At 46.8% G+C, this 16,068-nt stretch overlaps 1 protein-coding gene across 6 annotated transcripts in view; it reads right to left on the bottom strand.

The window, feature by feature from the left end:
* The window catches only part of MAP3K4 (mitogen-activated protein kinase kinase kinase 4), a 119,022-nt gene that overhangs the window by 34,933 nt on the left and 68,021 nt on the right, over positions 1 to 16,068 (bottom strand). For all 6 annotated transcript variants that reach the window (XM_045188957.3, XM_045188958.3, XM_053913677.2 and 3 more), the window contains 3 exons: positions 12,586 to 13,949; positions 3,704 to 3,946; positions 1,598 to 1,744 (listed from right to left, as the gene is read on the bottom strand). In XM_045188957.3, the coding sequence (XP_045044892.2) occupies positions 1,598 to 1,744; positions 3,704 to 3,946; positions 12,586 to 13,949 (1,754 nt within the window). The remainder of the gene's footprint in view (positions 1 to 1,597; positions 1,745 to 3,703; positions 3,947 to 12,585; positions 13,950 to 16,068) is intronic.

Below are 16,068 nucleotides of genomic sequence, written 5' to 3'. Positions count from 1 at the left end.
CCAGCTGTAGACGTAGGTAATTCCCTCAACCTGGCCTTCAGCCACCTCACAGGACACCAGGTCTCCGAAACTGCAGGGCCCGGATGCCAGACTCTACCTGCCTAACCCTCACCCTTCCTGCCTCGGAGATTATGTGATGGAGCGGGGCAGGGGGCCTTTGGAAAGAAAAACATATTTTTTCACTCTAAACCCCTGGTTTACTTATCCATGGAGAAAAATCAGCTTGCTTGTTGCCTTCTACAGTAAATTTTCAATGATATACTTCTGACATAAGAAATTCTAGTATTTTTATCATGGCCGCATTTCAGACATTCTGGTCTTTTACGTATTTTCCCGAACAGTTAGGAAACTATTTCAACGCCAGATGGGACAGCCGCTTCCCAGTCACACTCTTCTTTCCAGTCTTCTGCGACAGAGGCTGAAAGGTCGATGTGCGGCACCCACCTGTGCCACAGGTGGGAGCCATGCCCTAGTCTGGCCAGTGGCACTCGGGGCAGCCGCTCGCTGTCCGGGACTGGGCTGGCAAGCATCCTTCCCCCTCTGCCTTCCCCTTCCTTCCAGTCCAGGCAGTGGGGTGGTTTCTGGATGTGCTCAGCCAGTCTGAGATCAGACAGTGAGGTGTCAAGCAAGGATAGCAGTATCCCAAAGACCACATACCTACCAGCGTGGTCGTTTCCTTAATTAGCTCACCAACCTGCCACACTGTGTCATCAGCTGCGTCTCCCTCTATTGAGTCCAACCTGTATTTATGGTATGTTAACACTCTACCAGACATTACGGAAGAACTTCCAGACATAGCCTGTGGCCTGTAAAGCTTTCAGTCTAATTAGGGGAATCGGAGAACAGAGAGGTGCTAGATCATTAAGTACTAAGCAGTACAGTTCTAATTACAGCCACTGAGGGTTCAGAGAAGGTTTAGATAAAGCACACTAAAGGTTAAAACTGTCAACTCAGCTTTCCAGAAAAAAGTGAAACTTGAAAGTCGTAGATGAGCAGATAAGGAGAAGGGGCATTCTGAGCAGAAGAAATAACGTGAGTGAAAGTCTGGAGATTAGAAAGCACAGGTATGTAGAACGCATGTGAGAAGCATGGGGAGCTCTTTTTGGAAAGAAATACAAGTAAGTCCACTCCTGCCGAATTTCATTATTTGCAATTCCTCGAATGTGCCAGGTTCCTCAGTGAACTCGAGTCATCTTTGAGACTCAGCTTCCTCGCTTTGAGATGCCCCCAGACGTCCCCCCGGCTGGTCCAGGTGTCTGGTCTCTACCCTTCCCTGCACCTCAGCACAGTCCTCCCTCTGAGCGCTCAGTGCTCAGCAGGGAGCACCGCTTCAGGTCTCAGACGGAGCTTCACAGCGCTCACCCCCGCCCCCCAGAGCCGTGCGAGGCCCTGCGGCGTCCCAGGCCGTGCACATGCAGCGGGGACAGATGCCTCAGCAGCAGGGCTCGACGACGACTCCACGTCAGGGCCACACCGCCACAGACCCACAGCCAAACCGTGAACTGCAACAAGCTAGCAGAACAACCAGCCAAAAGCCCTCGCACACGCACAGGCACAGCTGAGCAGGCCGGGAGGACACCCCGCCCACCATCCTCACCATCAGCATCTCCTGCAGGTCCTCCTCGAAGGAGTCGATGTTGCAGTCTGCCTCCTCGGGGCCGTCCCGGACGCCATGCAGCATGAACTGGTAGTACTGCTTCATCAGGAGGCCGCCCTTCAGCACCTCCTTGCACTCTCGGACCAGCTGCAGGGGAGTCGAGAGTTCCGTCAGTCACACAGCCTGCCCAGACCACGTGGTGGTTGTCCCAGCTCCAGCCTGAATCCTCAGAACACTCAGAAAAATGGACCTTGACTCTGAACAACCTAAAATATTTTCCAGATTCTTACACAAATACCATAGTAGCCTCAACTGGATAAGAACAAGTAGTAAAAATAAAGCATTTAGTATTGCAGCGAGAATGCACAGATAAAACGTCATGTAGACAAAACTGATTTGCTAAAATATACCTTCCTACCAATAAATTTATGTTTTTAATGAGTTTATTTTTATTGTATTTTCCCCATTACCATTTAGTCTCCTTATACTCCCCTCCCACAAATAAATTTATATAGAAAATAAATCCTGTAGGAAAAGATGTATTTTTCTACTAGTTTACATTATAAGACAAGGTATACAAGAGAAAAATCTCCTAAAACTGGTCACTTTTAATCATAGTAAAGATTCAGATATACTTAGCACAGAACATGGTGGCCTTTATAATGATTTAGCCTCGTTTACCTACTGTGATTTGTGGCTTTTACTATCAAACAACTGTAATAATCACACACACAAACCAACCCAAGATTAATCTGGTAAAACCAGACAGGAGCCAAGGGAAATGAGGACGCAGGAAGATGAGTAAAACCCCACTGTGTGGGCCCAGAAAGTAACGCTGGAAGGAGGGGAGGAGGGGGCCATGAGGCCCTTCCCCTTATCACGAGTGGGCACTGGACACCTGCACACTCCCAGGTGGCAGGGGCTGTGGGCATGAGCTCACAGTCACATGAATTTTAACAAATTAGCAAAGACACACAAGAGCCTCAGGGTGGCTACTAGGAAAGTAAACTGGTGCAAACTTTGTAGAATCTAAAAATGTATCACGACCAGTCCACTTTCATGTTTTATACTCAAGAAATCATCAGAGATGCAGACTAAATGCTATATAAAGATACAGTTACCACAATGTTGTTAAAAACAATCAGTACTAAAGAAACTAGGGTGCACCTATATAGTAGAGCATTATGGCACCCATGTAAAGTCTTGTTTAGAAAAACACTGAAGGGTAAAAACTGATACCTACATATTTTGATTTTTAAACTTGTATGCGTACACTTTAAAGTATGTATAATATGTACAGGAAACCAAATGAATGGAAATACACCAAAATGTTACAGAGGTTATCCGCTTCCTCCTTCGCACCTCTGTGCAAACTCAGGTCCTGCTGGCCCCGCGCTTCTCCTGCCCTTCTTCCGCCTGCACCCCTCCCCGTGCTCCTTCCCACCCTCCAGAGCCAAGGAGCTCCTCACACTTCAGTCTCCAGGGCGGGCATGCGCAGTCTACAAAACACATAACTATTGTTCACACTCTAATCCTTTTGTACAGTGTAAATGTTTTGTAAAAACACTATTACAAAACAATGCTTTTGTAACGGTAACGTCATAAAGTGTAAACACTGACACACTTCAGCATCACTCTGCTGGACACAACTGCTTCCAGCCATAAAGCCCACAGTAATGGAGACAGCAGAAGCTGTCGCTCTGTTTAAGCTACACAAGTGCCTACACCGCAAGCACAAGTCCAAACGCCTGCCCTCAGAATATTCGAGAGACACTGATTTGCGTACATGCAGCTTAAAGAGAATGAGAAAAATAAATTTAAAGAATTTATCTCCTGGCTTCAGAGACTGACACCAACAGGACACGGAGGGTTCTGTCAATGCCACGCTGTAGTGGCCTTTGGACAAGGACGAGAGCCACAGCCCTGTCTTCGAGGACGGCACGAAAAGAACATCTTCAGCTACCCTGCAAAGGCCAGCTTGAGAACACTAACATACACTCATTTTTCACCAGCTGCAACAATTAGGAAAATATCCTCAAAAACAATTATGAGCCTGTAGATGCGATGGTAATTGCTGGATGTTTTTAAACAGCCTCTGAAACCCACCTGCTTAATACTCAGCAGGGAAGGCTCCCCAGCAGGCCTCTGCTCCAGCCTCAGCTTCAGGCACTCGTGGATGACGTTCAGAAGGACCCGGCAGAGGACGCGGAAGGCGGGCTCGAACGAGGGGAGGTCCATGGAGGTCAGCTCCTCCCAGGACACGGGGCTGCACTTCTGCTCCGAAGGAGGTGGCGACCTGGACAACTGCACGTAATCGGAGCCCCACATGGGGTCTGGGAATTCAGAAAACTGGAACAAAAATTCAACAAAGTTAAAAGAGCATACACAAGGTTGTCGTTATAAACTATTATTCTCCGGAGCTGGCTGACAAATCTGTAAAAATCAAAACTGTACAGAAAAAAAAATCTTTAGAATAATTTAACATCTCAGTATAGACCCAGAAAGTTCTAGAAGTATTAGAAAACTGGAATGAGGACTGAAACTAAACTGTAATTATTTGTCAGAAAGGTACAGTAGAAACAGAATCAAGTACACCTTTTTCATATTTTTATTAAAATGATCTGAGCACTTATTTTTAAGGTTATATACAGTATTATCCACAACTATCTCTAGACTGAGAAAACCAGAAAATTATTAAAATTCGAGAAAAGACTTTAAAACCAGATAACCACTTATGTAACATAAAAAACAGTGGATCCAACAAATTTTTTGTCCATTTTTTCTCCTAAGCTACACTGAATGACACTGATAGAACAGTAGAAAAAGTCCCTGAAGCTGACCTGGCTGGCCCCACTCAAATAAATACCCACGAGCCCACAGCCCCTGGCACCCCTGGGTCGCTCGCCCGTCGTACCTTCTCCCCATGAGGCAAGGGGTCTGGAGCGTGCCCACTGTTCTTAAACCTCTGGCAGCACCGTGCTGACCAACCGCAGTCAAAGACCTCGTCTCCTCCGTTGCTTCAGAAAACTGAAGCCATCAAAATTTGAAATTCTCAACTTCCCTTCGACTTAAAACATCACTGATTGACAGGTGTCCTGCCTCTAGCTGTCATTAGGACCTGTGCTCCCTGTCACCTTAGGGACTCAACGGGTCTCCCCCCGTCACATTCTCCTATGTCCAACACACATTTGTGCATTCAGATTAATGCCTACTTCAGTTTCCAATAGCAGGCAAGACTTCTGCTTAGACACTTGACTTTAAAAATGATGATCTGTGGGAAGTGTGAGAGATGCAGTGACACTCTGAAACCCTAGGTTTGAATAGTGAGTGTCAGTGTGAACCTGCGATGTATTGCGTGCGTATGTGTACATGTGGGTTGTTCGGGCTGCCCATGAGAACTGAAACATGACCGGCCATGTCGGCGCACGGAGCAATGACGGGGCCCAGACACGGTGCTGACGTCACGTCCGCGGCCAGAGGAGCGAGGCTACGGGAAGATACACGGGACTCCCGGTCCGGAGCAGATGCACAAAAAGCCCCATGGCCTGGCACAATGGATAACCAGGGTGGCAGCAAAGACTGATCACCACGGGGTGGAAAGGGACTTTGCCAAGAGTGACGTGGCTACATAAGTTACGGTTTTATGCCACAGAGTGCAACAGCGTGTAGTTTTAACTGGAAGTGAGCACAGCGACATGGACAGACACGAAGAGACTACGACCCACCAGTCATAGAACAAACAGAGCATTGTATTGCCTTCTTGGAAAAAAAGTATCTGCATTACACACAGAGACACATATTTGTATGTGCATAGAAAAGTCTGGAAGATACAAACCAACTACTACTCTGAGCAGGGTAAAGGATAAATGGTAACTTTGCTTTTTCACCTACTTTGAAAAAATGAGTAAATCAAAAGCAAGCATATTGGTTAACACAATGACGAACTAGATCAAAGCTGACTTTATGCTAATCTTCAAAAGGCAGTTCCTATGCCTCTGGACTAGGGGGTCACACCACCAACTGCAGTGCCCACAGGGCTGGCCAAGTGCCTCGGCCCGGAGAGCACGGGGGGGGGGGGGGGGGGGGGGGGTGGCCGTGAACAGTGAACAGCGACAGCTGTGTTAATGGGAGCATGCCAGGTGCTGCCAGGTGGGCGAAGGGGCCCAGTGTGGACAGGCCACCCGGTATGTCAGAGAAAACAAAAATCCCAGACTTCCACAGGAAATCTTCTCATTTTTAAATGCTTGCCCCTAAGTCGAAACTATGTAAAGCTCCGTGTGGGGCAAAGCATAGCTTCCAGAGGCAGCATGTGCCATGGTTCGGAGTGTTCCGGTGCCCCACGGTGCCGGCCTGGACCTCCACCGAGCTCGCTCGCAGTGGCGTTGCCGTTGCCACTGCCGCTGCCACTGCTGCTGCTGCTGCGGTCGTGGGCCCTGTTCTCTGCTGCAAACTGCACCACAACCTCCCAATCTCCCACGTAAGTGTGCTTCTTGTAGGAAACACAAAACCTCAGGCAAATGAGCAGGTATGTGCGTGCTAGCATGCCACCTCCCTCCACTGAAAAGCTCGTGTAACTTCACTAGTGAAACCAGACAGGTGATGGCTGGTGCAAATACAACCCCCCTGTAAACACCGTATGGAGGAACACTGACCGAGAGGGTGGGGGAGAGGCCACAGCGCTGCAGGTCTGGCTGCGCGGGAAGCATGTGCGGGTCAAACGTGCCAGCGCCCCTGCCCGCCTTGGGAGACTGGGATTCGCCTGCACCCCGAGGGGGTGAGCACGTGTATTCGTCAAAGCTCCTGGTGGATGAGCGTGTGCGGTGTGGACACCTTCAGCACAGCAGAGTACGGGGACCCCAACGCCTGGGTGTGACTCCGACTCCCTCCAACAATCTGTAGCTCCTGTGATTCAGGCAAAGTCACCCACTCCCCTTATTTGTAAAACACAGAAATAAAAATGCCACGTCACTCAGCTACTGTGCCTGGCAGGGGGTAAGGCTCAGTCACGGAGCTGTTGTCATCATACATGTCCGAGCTCCTCCATGCTTGGTCCACTCTGCACATAAAGGGCCACCTCTTCTGGGGTTCTGTGCTCGTAGAAAAAATCAGCACAGCTGCAGTTAGATCCAAAGACAAATGCTCTATCACCAGCCACTAAACTTACAATAATTACACAATCATTTCTCATTCAAAAGAAAGTAGTTAACAGAACTACCAAAAATCCCCCTAGAATGCGAGGTAATATACTGCCAGACAGCTAATTGTTTCATGTATTACATTAAAATATAAATTTTCATTTTATCTTTCTCTTCTTCTGTAAATATATAAACTTCATAAGGTAAATCAAAAAGGAAGGAGCACACATTCACCACATCACAACCTGTGGCTCAAACATTTCATGGGTATTCACCACTTTAAACGCACAACCCCCCGACTGCACAACGCTGAGAGTGAACTCCACATCTGCACACTCAGAACTCCCCAGGACCCTGGGAAATCCCAGGAGAGAGTGCAACCCATCACAAATGCACGATTCGACCTCAGGGAAGAGGGTGAAGGGAAGAGGGCCTAACCTCACCAACTCTGGGAAGCTGTGCTCCGTAAGGCTCAAGACAGAAAGAATGGAATTATGCCCTGCACTCTAGCTGGTGAACTCACTCCTCTTGGGGGTGCAGGGTAGCAGTTCTGAAACTACCATACAAGCCCACGAGGGGCGCACCAATGTGCACAGCAGCAGCAGGGACAGGGGCCTCAAACCGCAAAGGGAAGAGGCTGGGATGGAACCTGTGGTGCCAGGTGCAGCCACAGGCACCAGCATGAGCTCGGGTTACGTTTAACAGAGATGCAGAGAGTCAACGGAGACCTGCGCAGGTACACAGGCTGGAAGACATACTGTCTTTTCTCACTCCGTCTCTGGCAGAGCCCAGAAGCAACGACACCCAACAGTATCAAACACAGCCAATGCCCACATCTTCATTTCTAAACACCATTCTCCAGTAAGAGGCATCAGAGTTCCTTAGAGAAACTACTGACTTCAAGACTGGGGCAGGGAAATTACAAGATGATGCTGAAGCATAAGAAAGTGCTCGAAAAGCCCGCCAAAGGCAACACCCCGCACAAAGAGATGGGGGCATGTCTACAGGACACAGAAGCCAACTGAAAGAGCTCCAATGGCTAAAGCAGAAACAATTCCAGCAACAAAATAACAATAGTACTAGATGGTAACGCAGACTAAAGTCAAATAATGGGAGTTCACACGGGCTAAAGGAGAGAGGAGGCGAGTCTCCCACACAGAAGAATCACAAATAAACATGCAGATACTCCCCATCCCTGGGGTGGGATGAATTCCCTGCCCCTTGAGTGGGAGCTGAGCTGGGGGACTCACTTCCCAAGAATGGAGTGTGGAAAGGAAAAGCAGGGAACTTGTGGGGGACCTGGCAGACGCCACCTTAACCAAGGGGCCAAGGCCGACCTCCTCAGTAATGCCTCCTCAGTAATGACAGTGTAACGCCACAAGGGCGCTGCAACCCGGGGCACTCATGCCCAGGCCCATCATACACCCAGTCTGACCGTGAGAGAACAACAGACAGAATCAGACTCAGGGACGTTCTAGACGCCCCCCAGGCTGTGAAAAAACAAACAAAAAGGCAGAAACTATCGTGGATCAGAGGAGACTGAGAGGGCACGTGGGCCAAATGCAACACGGCATCCTTGACCAGATCTTGACCAGAAAGGCAAGTGCGTAGAAAAACAGAAACCCAAACGATGCCTGCAGTTTATTTAACAGGATTTTGTACCAATGCTACTATGTTAATTTTGACAAATGTATCCGAGCTACATAAGATTCCAATTACAGAGGAAGCTGGACAAAGAGCATACAAAGCTCTGTACTATCTTGGCCAGTTCTCTAAAAATCTAAAATGATTCCACTATTACACATTTATTCAAAAAAGGAGACTGCAATTGCATGGGGGCAGTTTTGACATCGAGGATAAATCTGTTATCTATGTTTACAAGGTCTCTTGCTTTAATTTCTAAACTAAAATTGTAAATAATATAATGAAAGTGTAAATAATACAACAAAACCCACCCTTTGCTGCAATAACTATTGGGAAGGGCGCTCAGAAGCCCCTGCACTGCTGAGATGACCCCTGCCCACCTTGAAGGAAGGTCAGGAAGGGACGCTCTGCAAGCAGTAGCTGCAGGGAAGGAGCAGGGCTTGGAGGCTGGGACACCTCCACGTGTTGCGGTGAAATGGCTACTGGACACATTCCCAAAGCTCGACACCAAGCAAGCCTCGACCAGAGGGACGCAGGTTACAGTGGAGAAGCAGGGACACCGTGCTCCTGGGATGCTTTCAACACCATGAACAAGGAAGCCAGGAGACAAATGGGTAGGTGTGGAAAAGGACTAGGGTCGATCTGGGCCCAAAAGAGGAGGAGAGGCGAGTCCTGGTCTGCCTGTGGGCTCTCATTTTTCCCTCTCGCATCAGTATGTTGCCATTGCTACAGGAAGAAAACTTTGGCTCACATTATTTCTTCAGTCACTTAGATTTAAATAAGTTTTATGTGATGGCCTGAGAGTCTCGCTTACAGCAATTTCTCTAGATAAGAATTTCCAACATGCCAACAACTGTTTTACAAAGTGAACTTCGGAGACTGACCCACATGTTACTCAGAGACCACGTATGTCATTGGGAATGTATCCTGAGGACGTGGATCTACAGAAGGTGGGGAGCTACGGAGTTACCTAATTTTGAACAAAACTTTAGGGCTATGTATGATATTCAGATTAACAAAGACAAATTGCAAATAGGTTTTTTAGTATCATTAGTTGCAATTTTTTGCAATTTAAGAATTGTGAAATAATAAAATTTTGGAGGAAAATTGTCTTATAAAGCATGCTTACAAGCCAAGGGAATTAAACATAAGATCATACGTTATTTAAACTCTGATTACAAGTAACTTAATCCTAAGGAATAAGAATAAAAAGACATAGACAAAAAATCAAGTATCATAAGTGGATTTCTTATTTTCTACAACCCCCCCAACTATATTCATCACTATTATCCCACAAGCTGGAAAAACAGCACAAACCATAGATACACACTGAGTACAATCTGAGGTTGCTCAAAATGTTTCTAACAAATAAGAATGATAATAAAGTCATTCTCAAACCTAAGGAGTTATACACTGCTTAACATGCCCTTAAAAAACACAATTATTTGATAATTAAAATACACAATTATTTGGTAATTTTGCTTTTAAAATACATTTTAAAAGCAAAAATATAGAATAGTCCAGCCCACACTGACCTACAGAAAGCTCCAGGGAGGAAAAAAGTGTAATAGAACTTCTTGAACGTAACAGTTTATAGGTGACGTCTCCAGCATTCTACTGTTTACACAAACGTCTCTCTAAGCCTCACAACAACCCTGTGAGGAAGGCAGGATGGTGTCATAACCATTTCACAGACGCAAAGACTCAGGGTCAGAACATTAAGGCCTTTACCCAGTTATGTGGTGAGAAAGAGCCGCATCAAGGAGTGGAACCCAGCTCTTTGACTCCAAAACTGTGGATCCTTCCCCAACACACTCGGTGAAAACACTAAAGTGACACAGCCCCAGGGGGAGTGCACATGTATCCGTACATGCACCTCTCCTCCCAGAACCGTGTTCCTGAAATGGGAACACAAGCAAAGTCCTGCTTTCCCACCGAGTTAATTATTTCAGAGCCTCACCTTTCATTAATCTGGACTAACCTCCAATACAGAAAAATTTCTACTTTAGCTCTCGGTTACTCTTTCATTATTTGACAAACACAACATTTTACAAACCAAAATTTAAAACAACAGGGTCTTCTGTACTTAATTTTTTTATAAAGATTTTATTTACTTATTTTTAGAGAGAGGGGGAGGGAGAGAGAAAGAGGAAAGAAACATCAACGTACCCCTCCACCAGGGACCTGGCCTGCAACCCAGACATGTGCCCTGACTGGGAATTGAACCAGCGACCCTTTGGTTAGCAGGCCAGTGCTCAATCCACTGAGCCACGCCAGCCAGGGCCGTACTTCTTCTTTTTTTTTAAGAAAACAATCTACAGATGATTTTAATAAACAAACCTTTAATCACACATATATTAAGCTCCATACTTGTATGTTTCTCTTCTTTTACATCAAGGGCAAAACCCTTTCCAGTCACATCTCACTTGGTCAAACGAAGGAACACACCTCTGACAGAGGTCCACAACCACGGGCCCCCTACCACTGTGTTTTTGAACGTGAGTTCTAACACAAAGCAGTGCGCTCCCTCTCAGTGTTCTTCTCGTTCCAACACATCTAAGGGTGCAAAGCACCTCAGCAGCAGCGATGGGTCGCTGTCCCAGAGGGCCTGCGGGACAGAGTGTGGGCAACAGCATGCAAGGCGCCTGTAAGAAGCCTGGACATGCCTGCCCCAGCCCTCACCCCCGCCACCGGCTGCTCTCCCACCACAACCACTGAGTCAGAGCTGCACTGGGACTGTCAGGCCTCTCTGCTCTGTCTCTTCGAACCAGGGCTTCACGATTGAAGCTCAGCATGACCTCTGTCTGGCCCAAGTGTCCTCCCTGGAGGTGAGCCACTCAAACCAAAAACCTGGACCAAAGTCAGTCATCCCCGTCCGAAATACACCGCAGCTCCTTGCTACAGCTCTACATCTGCTTCGCCGACTGTGAAATCTGCGCTGTAGTAAAATCTCACTGTGAAATAGTTGTTCGCAGACTAACGGGATAACTCATTCTCTATTTAAAAAAAGATGTACATAAAAATACCACTCAGAGTTAAAATACTGTTCAGAAGAAAATCACAGTATATACAGATTCACGTTTAAGATTTCTAATCAAAATAATACTCAAAGTAAACTAAGCCCCCATAGCTACAAATTGCTGACTTATTCTGCAAACATCTTACTGTATTCTATGATTGCTTGACCAGTCCTCCTTAGGGCTCATGACCCATCAATTTAAAAATCATTTTTTCAGACTGTAATAAACTGAAGTTTGGGGGTTTTTTCTTAACAGTGTAGACACAGGCACACAGCAGCTAAAATGTAAAACTGCAGCCTCACACAGGTAGAGGGAGCTCCCCAATCCAGGTCCTTCTTATCTCAGCCATGGGCCCACGCACACTCACCACGGAAAAGCTGCATACACTTGCACTCTCAAGGGCAACACCCGACAGTGGGGCCCTTCAGTAGTGCCACAGAGCATTCCCAAAGGTGCCCTTTGGCAAGGAGCCTTCCTTTAGCTCATGACGTCTTGAAATTAACTTTCTTAACTGTCAAATCGAAAAGTGTACAAAACCCAACTTCAAACCACTTCCTCTAATAGGCAGGCTCTTTCAGGAAAACCTTTACCACTATCTTTGAAAATACCTAAGACTTCCCTCGGACCTCCATCACCAGTGGTGACCGTCCCCAAACAGCGTGCACCTTTTTTCCTTCGATCATTCTCGCACGTCCCTACAACTCACATCTCCTCCACATCCCGTGATACTCTCAAACTGGACGTGCTCTCAAAACAGGAGTCAGCTATGGGGAGGAATGGAGGGACAACTCCGTACACCCATGACCTTGGATGCCATATTCGGGTAAAAGTGTTTTAGCGTCTTGTTGACTTTTTACTGACTCACATTCAGCTGTGGTCGCCCAGGACGTGGCTCCCTCCCCTCTGTTTACACCTAGTCCATCCCTCTCCAACCTGCATTTCTGTGGCTGCATTTCTCCCCTCCACACACCACCTTACACTTAATTCACTAACTTTTGTACAGTTTTCATAGACCCCTTTCCCCATTTATCACAACACTTTACAGAAATGTTTAAACGTGCACTTTAAAATAACTACAACTCATGCCTTAACCACCTCGAGACTGTGAAGCAGGTAACGGCACACGCTGTCACTTACAAGCAGTAACGGAACTAAGGGCAACAGCACGTGATGCCTTCTAGAAACCTACCTCTGCTGGGCGGTCACTCTTCACCAGGGCTACCCGTGCCCTTTGCAGGGAACCATCCATCAGCTTGTGGAGTCTTAAAATGAGCTTCCTCAAGCCCATCTGCTTCAGTGCTTTGTCTACGAACGGTCGATAAATAGAAGTCAGACAGTGTCTGCGAGAGCCTGCTTCTGAGCTGCAGTCTGCTGCTCCCCAGCCACCAGCATCGTCCTCCGACGCAGCCCTCTCGAGCTTCTTAGACGCGCTGCCCTGCGACTGGAGGGTGCCAGCGTGGTCGGGTGGTTGCCTGGTCTCGGGGACCCTTGGATCGGAGACCTGTTCTTCTCCACTCTCGTCTGCGCTACTTTCCAGCTCCTTCAGGTCCCCTTCGGTGTCGTCACCCTCATCTTCCGGCTCGTTGCCTTTGGACGACCTAGGGGAAGCGATTTCAAACACTGGCCAGCCAATGTCTGACAGATTCTTGATGCCCAAAACAGTGCCCATAATCCTTAACTTCTGATTTAAGTCTTTTGTGATGTTCAACCACAGACAGAGTGCCTGCACCCTGTCCTGGAAGTCTTTTGCAGCGTATTTTTCATAGTCCTTCTGAAGAGCCTGCAACGATGGGTAAAGTGCTTCTATGTACTCCAGCAGCTGCATTATCCGCTTGACCTGCTCGAAGGACACCCTCTGGCGCTGAAGGTGCTCATGATATGTTGAGTAACCCACAGCCCTTGTTCCGGGAGGGGCTTTGCACTGCCCTTCCAGCGGAGTACCATTAAAACTGGCTCCATTTCTGACAAAGGCATAGCTCCCATAGTTAACTTTGAAAGTCAGGATTTCATTGATAATGTCTGGTATGGCTTGGCGGGCTGTGTATAAAAAGAGGTCCTGGTCGTTGATGGTCCGCCCCGCGTGCCAGGCTTGTAGCTCTAACCAGATCAGTTCGTTCGATCGGTTAAACCAGAAAGCGGACGTACTCTCCTGTCCTCTCTGCTCCCTGTCCTTCTTCTTGGAGACTGAGGTAAGCTTTAGCAGAAGTCGTAAAGTCTCAAAAAACTTCAAGCGGTCTGCTGGGCAGTCGGTCCTGGAAGTCTGCCGTGTGGTCCGCGCTATGGGCACGGGCACGGACACCGGGAGCTTGGCGTGGCTGCAGCCGAGACTGAGGTAAGGCTTATTGAGATCCACATCTGGGATGGGCTTTTTGGGCAGGGCCCCGCCCACGGAGTCCAACATGAACGAGCACTGCACGTTTTTCTTGTGGTCACGCTCTGTCGTCCTGAGAGCCGCCCGGATCTTCTTCTCCTGCTTGTAGCTGTATTCTTCCACGTTCTCCCCGACCTTTCCAGTGTCCTTATGTGGGGGCTGGCTTGATACAGTCATTTTTTCTATTAAAAAATAAACGTAACAGTACGTTACCAAAAACTATGAAGCTACTCTCACTATTTTCAATAAAGCTGACAATCACATGTACTTGTACCTTCAGGCTGCTATTGGAGAAAAAAATTATATGCTGAAAATCAAAAAAACAAACATGTACATAACATCCCTCCCTAAACGTTTTAAAAGATTTTACGCACCATCCCTGCTGTATTACACTCGCTCCAGTCTGACATTCGCCACCACTGCCCTAGGTGAGGCTGTCCACCTCGAGACCACGAGGCACCGTCACCCAGCCCGTCAGGCCTGCACTGACCACCGCCTGCCACGTGCGAGGGCGCAACCGCGCAGCACATCGCGCAGAAACCTGCTTCAGAAAACACCTCCGAGTCCTTCCTTTTCCTTAACTAAACGAATTACCTTAGAGCAAATCTCAAATCCTCTGGGTCATTTTTCTCACTCGTACAATGAAGTAGGTTGAGGAAAGAACGCTTAAGCCCTTCTCATAGAAAACTGAAAAGACAGACGACAGGCAGAAATGTACATCTTAGTTCATTCTACTCCTTCGTTTCTTCTCAGCCACAAACAAATGAACAAGAGCATTTTAAGTTTAACGTTAAGAAAGTTGAAGACAATATAGATTAACTTAGTATAATTTGCCTAGTCTGTTATCCTGGCACATATCATTCAAAATTAATGCAAAGAAAGTAAACATTGCACTTTTCCTTCAAACAATGGTAAAAGTTCTTTTATCCCCAAGCTTTGAAATGAACACACGCATACACACACTCCTTCCTGTTGGCCCTTCTGACACGATCAAACACCCACACCCTCCTGAAGCCCCTCGTTCTGCCGCTTTCCAGACACCACGGTCTCGGGGTTCCCTTCCCCCCCTTAGCCACTCCTTCCTTTCCAAACTGCCACCATAGAGCTCTGCTCACTCCAGAGGAAGCCCAAATATTTCGGAGCCCCCCTCTACCGGAGAAGGCCTGTCTCCCTGCCCCTCCCTGGTGACCGCCTCCCCTCCTCCTTCCTGGCCTGGCAGTGCCCAGACCAGTGCCACAGCCCCACTCTCCCCTCCACCCTGCACACACGCTCTGTTTCACTGACTCCAGGGCACACGCTTTGTATTTGTGCACCTCTAGAATAGAGTATGTGCTGTAATGAATGGGGACATGAGGGAAGTTTTAGAAACATCCACTAATGTATTTCATTTACATTTTCATACATATGTATAGACAGACACACACTAAATATATACCTAAATATTAAGTATAAAAGAGTTCTTCCAATAAATAACAAATAAATATTCTAAGTATAAGAACACACTATGTCATCAATTGTAAGCATTTCTTCTTAGTGCATATTATATAGTACGCCTTGAGACATAATGAAAGTGTATATTTATGGGTTACAGACTAACTAACGTACTCAAAATCAATTAGCCAAAGAAAATTTGTTAAAGACCAATCTACCTCCTAATCAATTAAATTAGTTTTTTTAATTGAACGTATTGGGGTGACACTGGTTAATAAAATTATACGTTTCAGGTCACAATTCTGTAAAGCATCATCTGCACACTGCATTGTGCGTTCACCGCCCCACATTAAACTAAATTAGTTGTAACGTAAGAATTTTAAAACAAATATTCATTCCTCGGAGCACTTCCAACTTGATTCACCGTATATTTAATTTTCTTTATGATTCCTCAAAAAGGATTTTGGCTATAGGGATTTGTGCTTATTTTAATATGAAGCTATTAAATTTGGAATATTTTTAAATGATGCTACTTTTTAACTATAGTTTTAATCTACTTACTTCTGAATGTCTTAAAACTTTTTATATAGTCCATTCAAGAAATTTCTTCGCAATTGTACTGTTTCTAGCAGAAATGCTTATCAGCCCTCATTCATAAAAAACTTGCCAAGCCAGCCCTCTGCCTCCCTTTTGCTGTTTCGTTTAACAGTGTTCTTTGTACCTTTACTAACACAGGACATACACATCAATGGTCACTGGAAAGCAAAGTAACAAGTGCTTCCAGGTTTAACTACAGTGGGTCTCGCCATTTGAGATGCACTGGGTCTCTGTGAAACACGGAAAGGCCCAAGCGGGTGTCACCGTGTGAGG

This window comes from Desmodus rotundus, chromosome 11 (genome assembly GCF_022682495.2).
Source record: "Desmodus rotundus isolate HL8 chromosome 11, HLdesRot8A.1, whole genome shotgun sequence".
Taxonomy (NCBI): Eukaryota; Metazoa; Chordata; class Mammalia; order Chiroptera; family Phyllostomidae; genus Desmodus; species Desmodus rotundus.
Note: the sequence above shows the minus strand (reverse complement) of the source record. Positions and strands in the feature narration are given on the sequence as shown.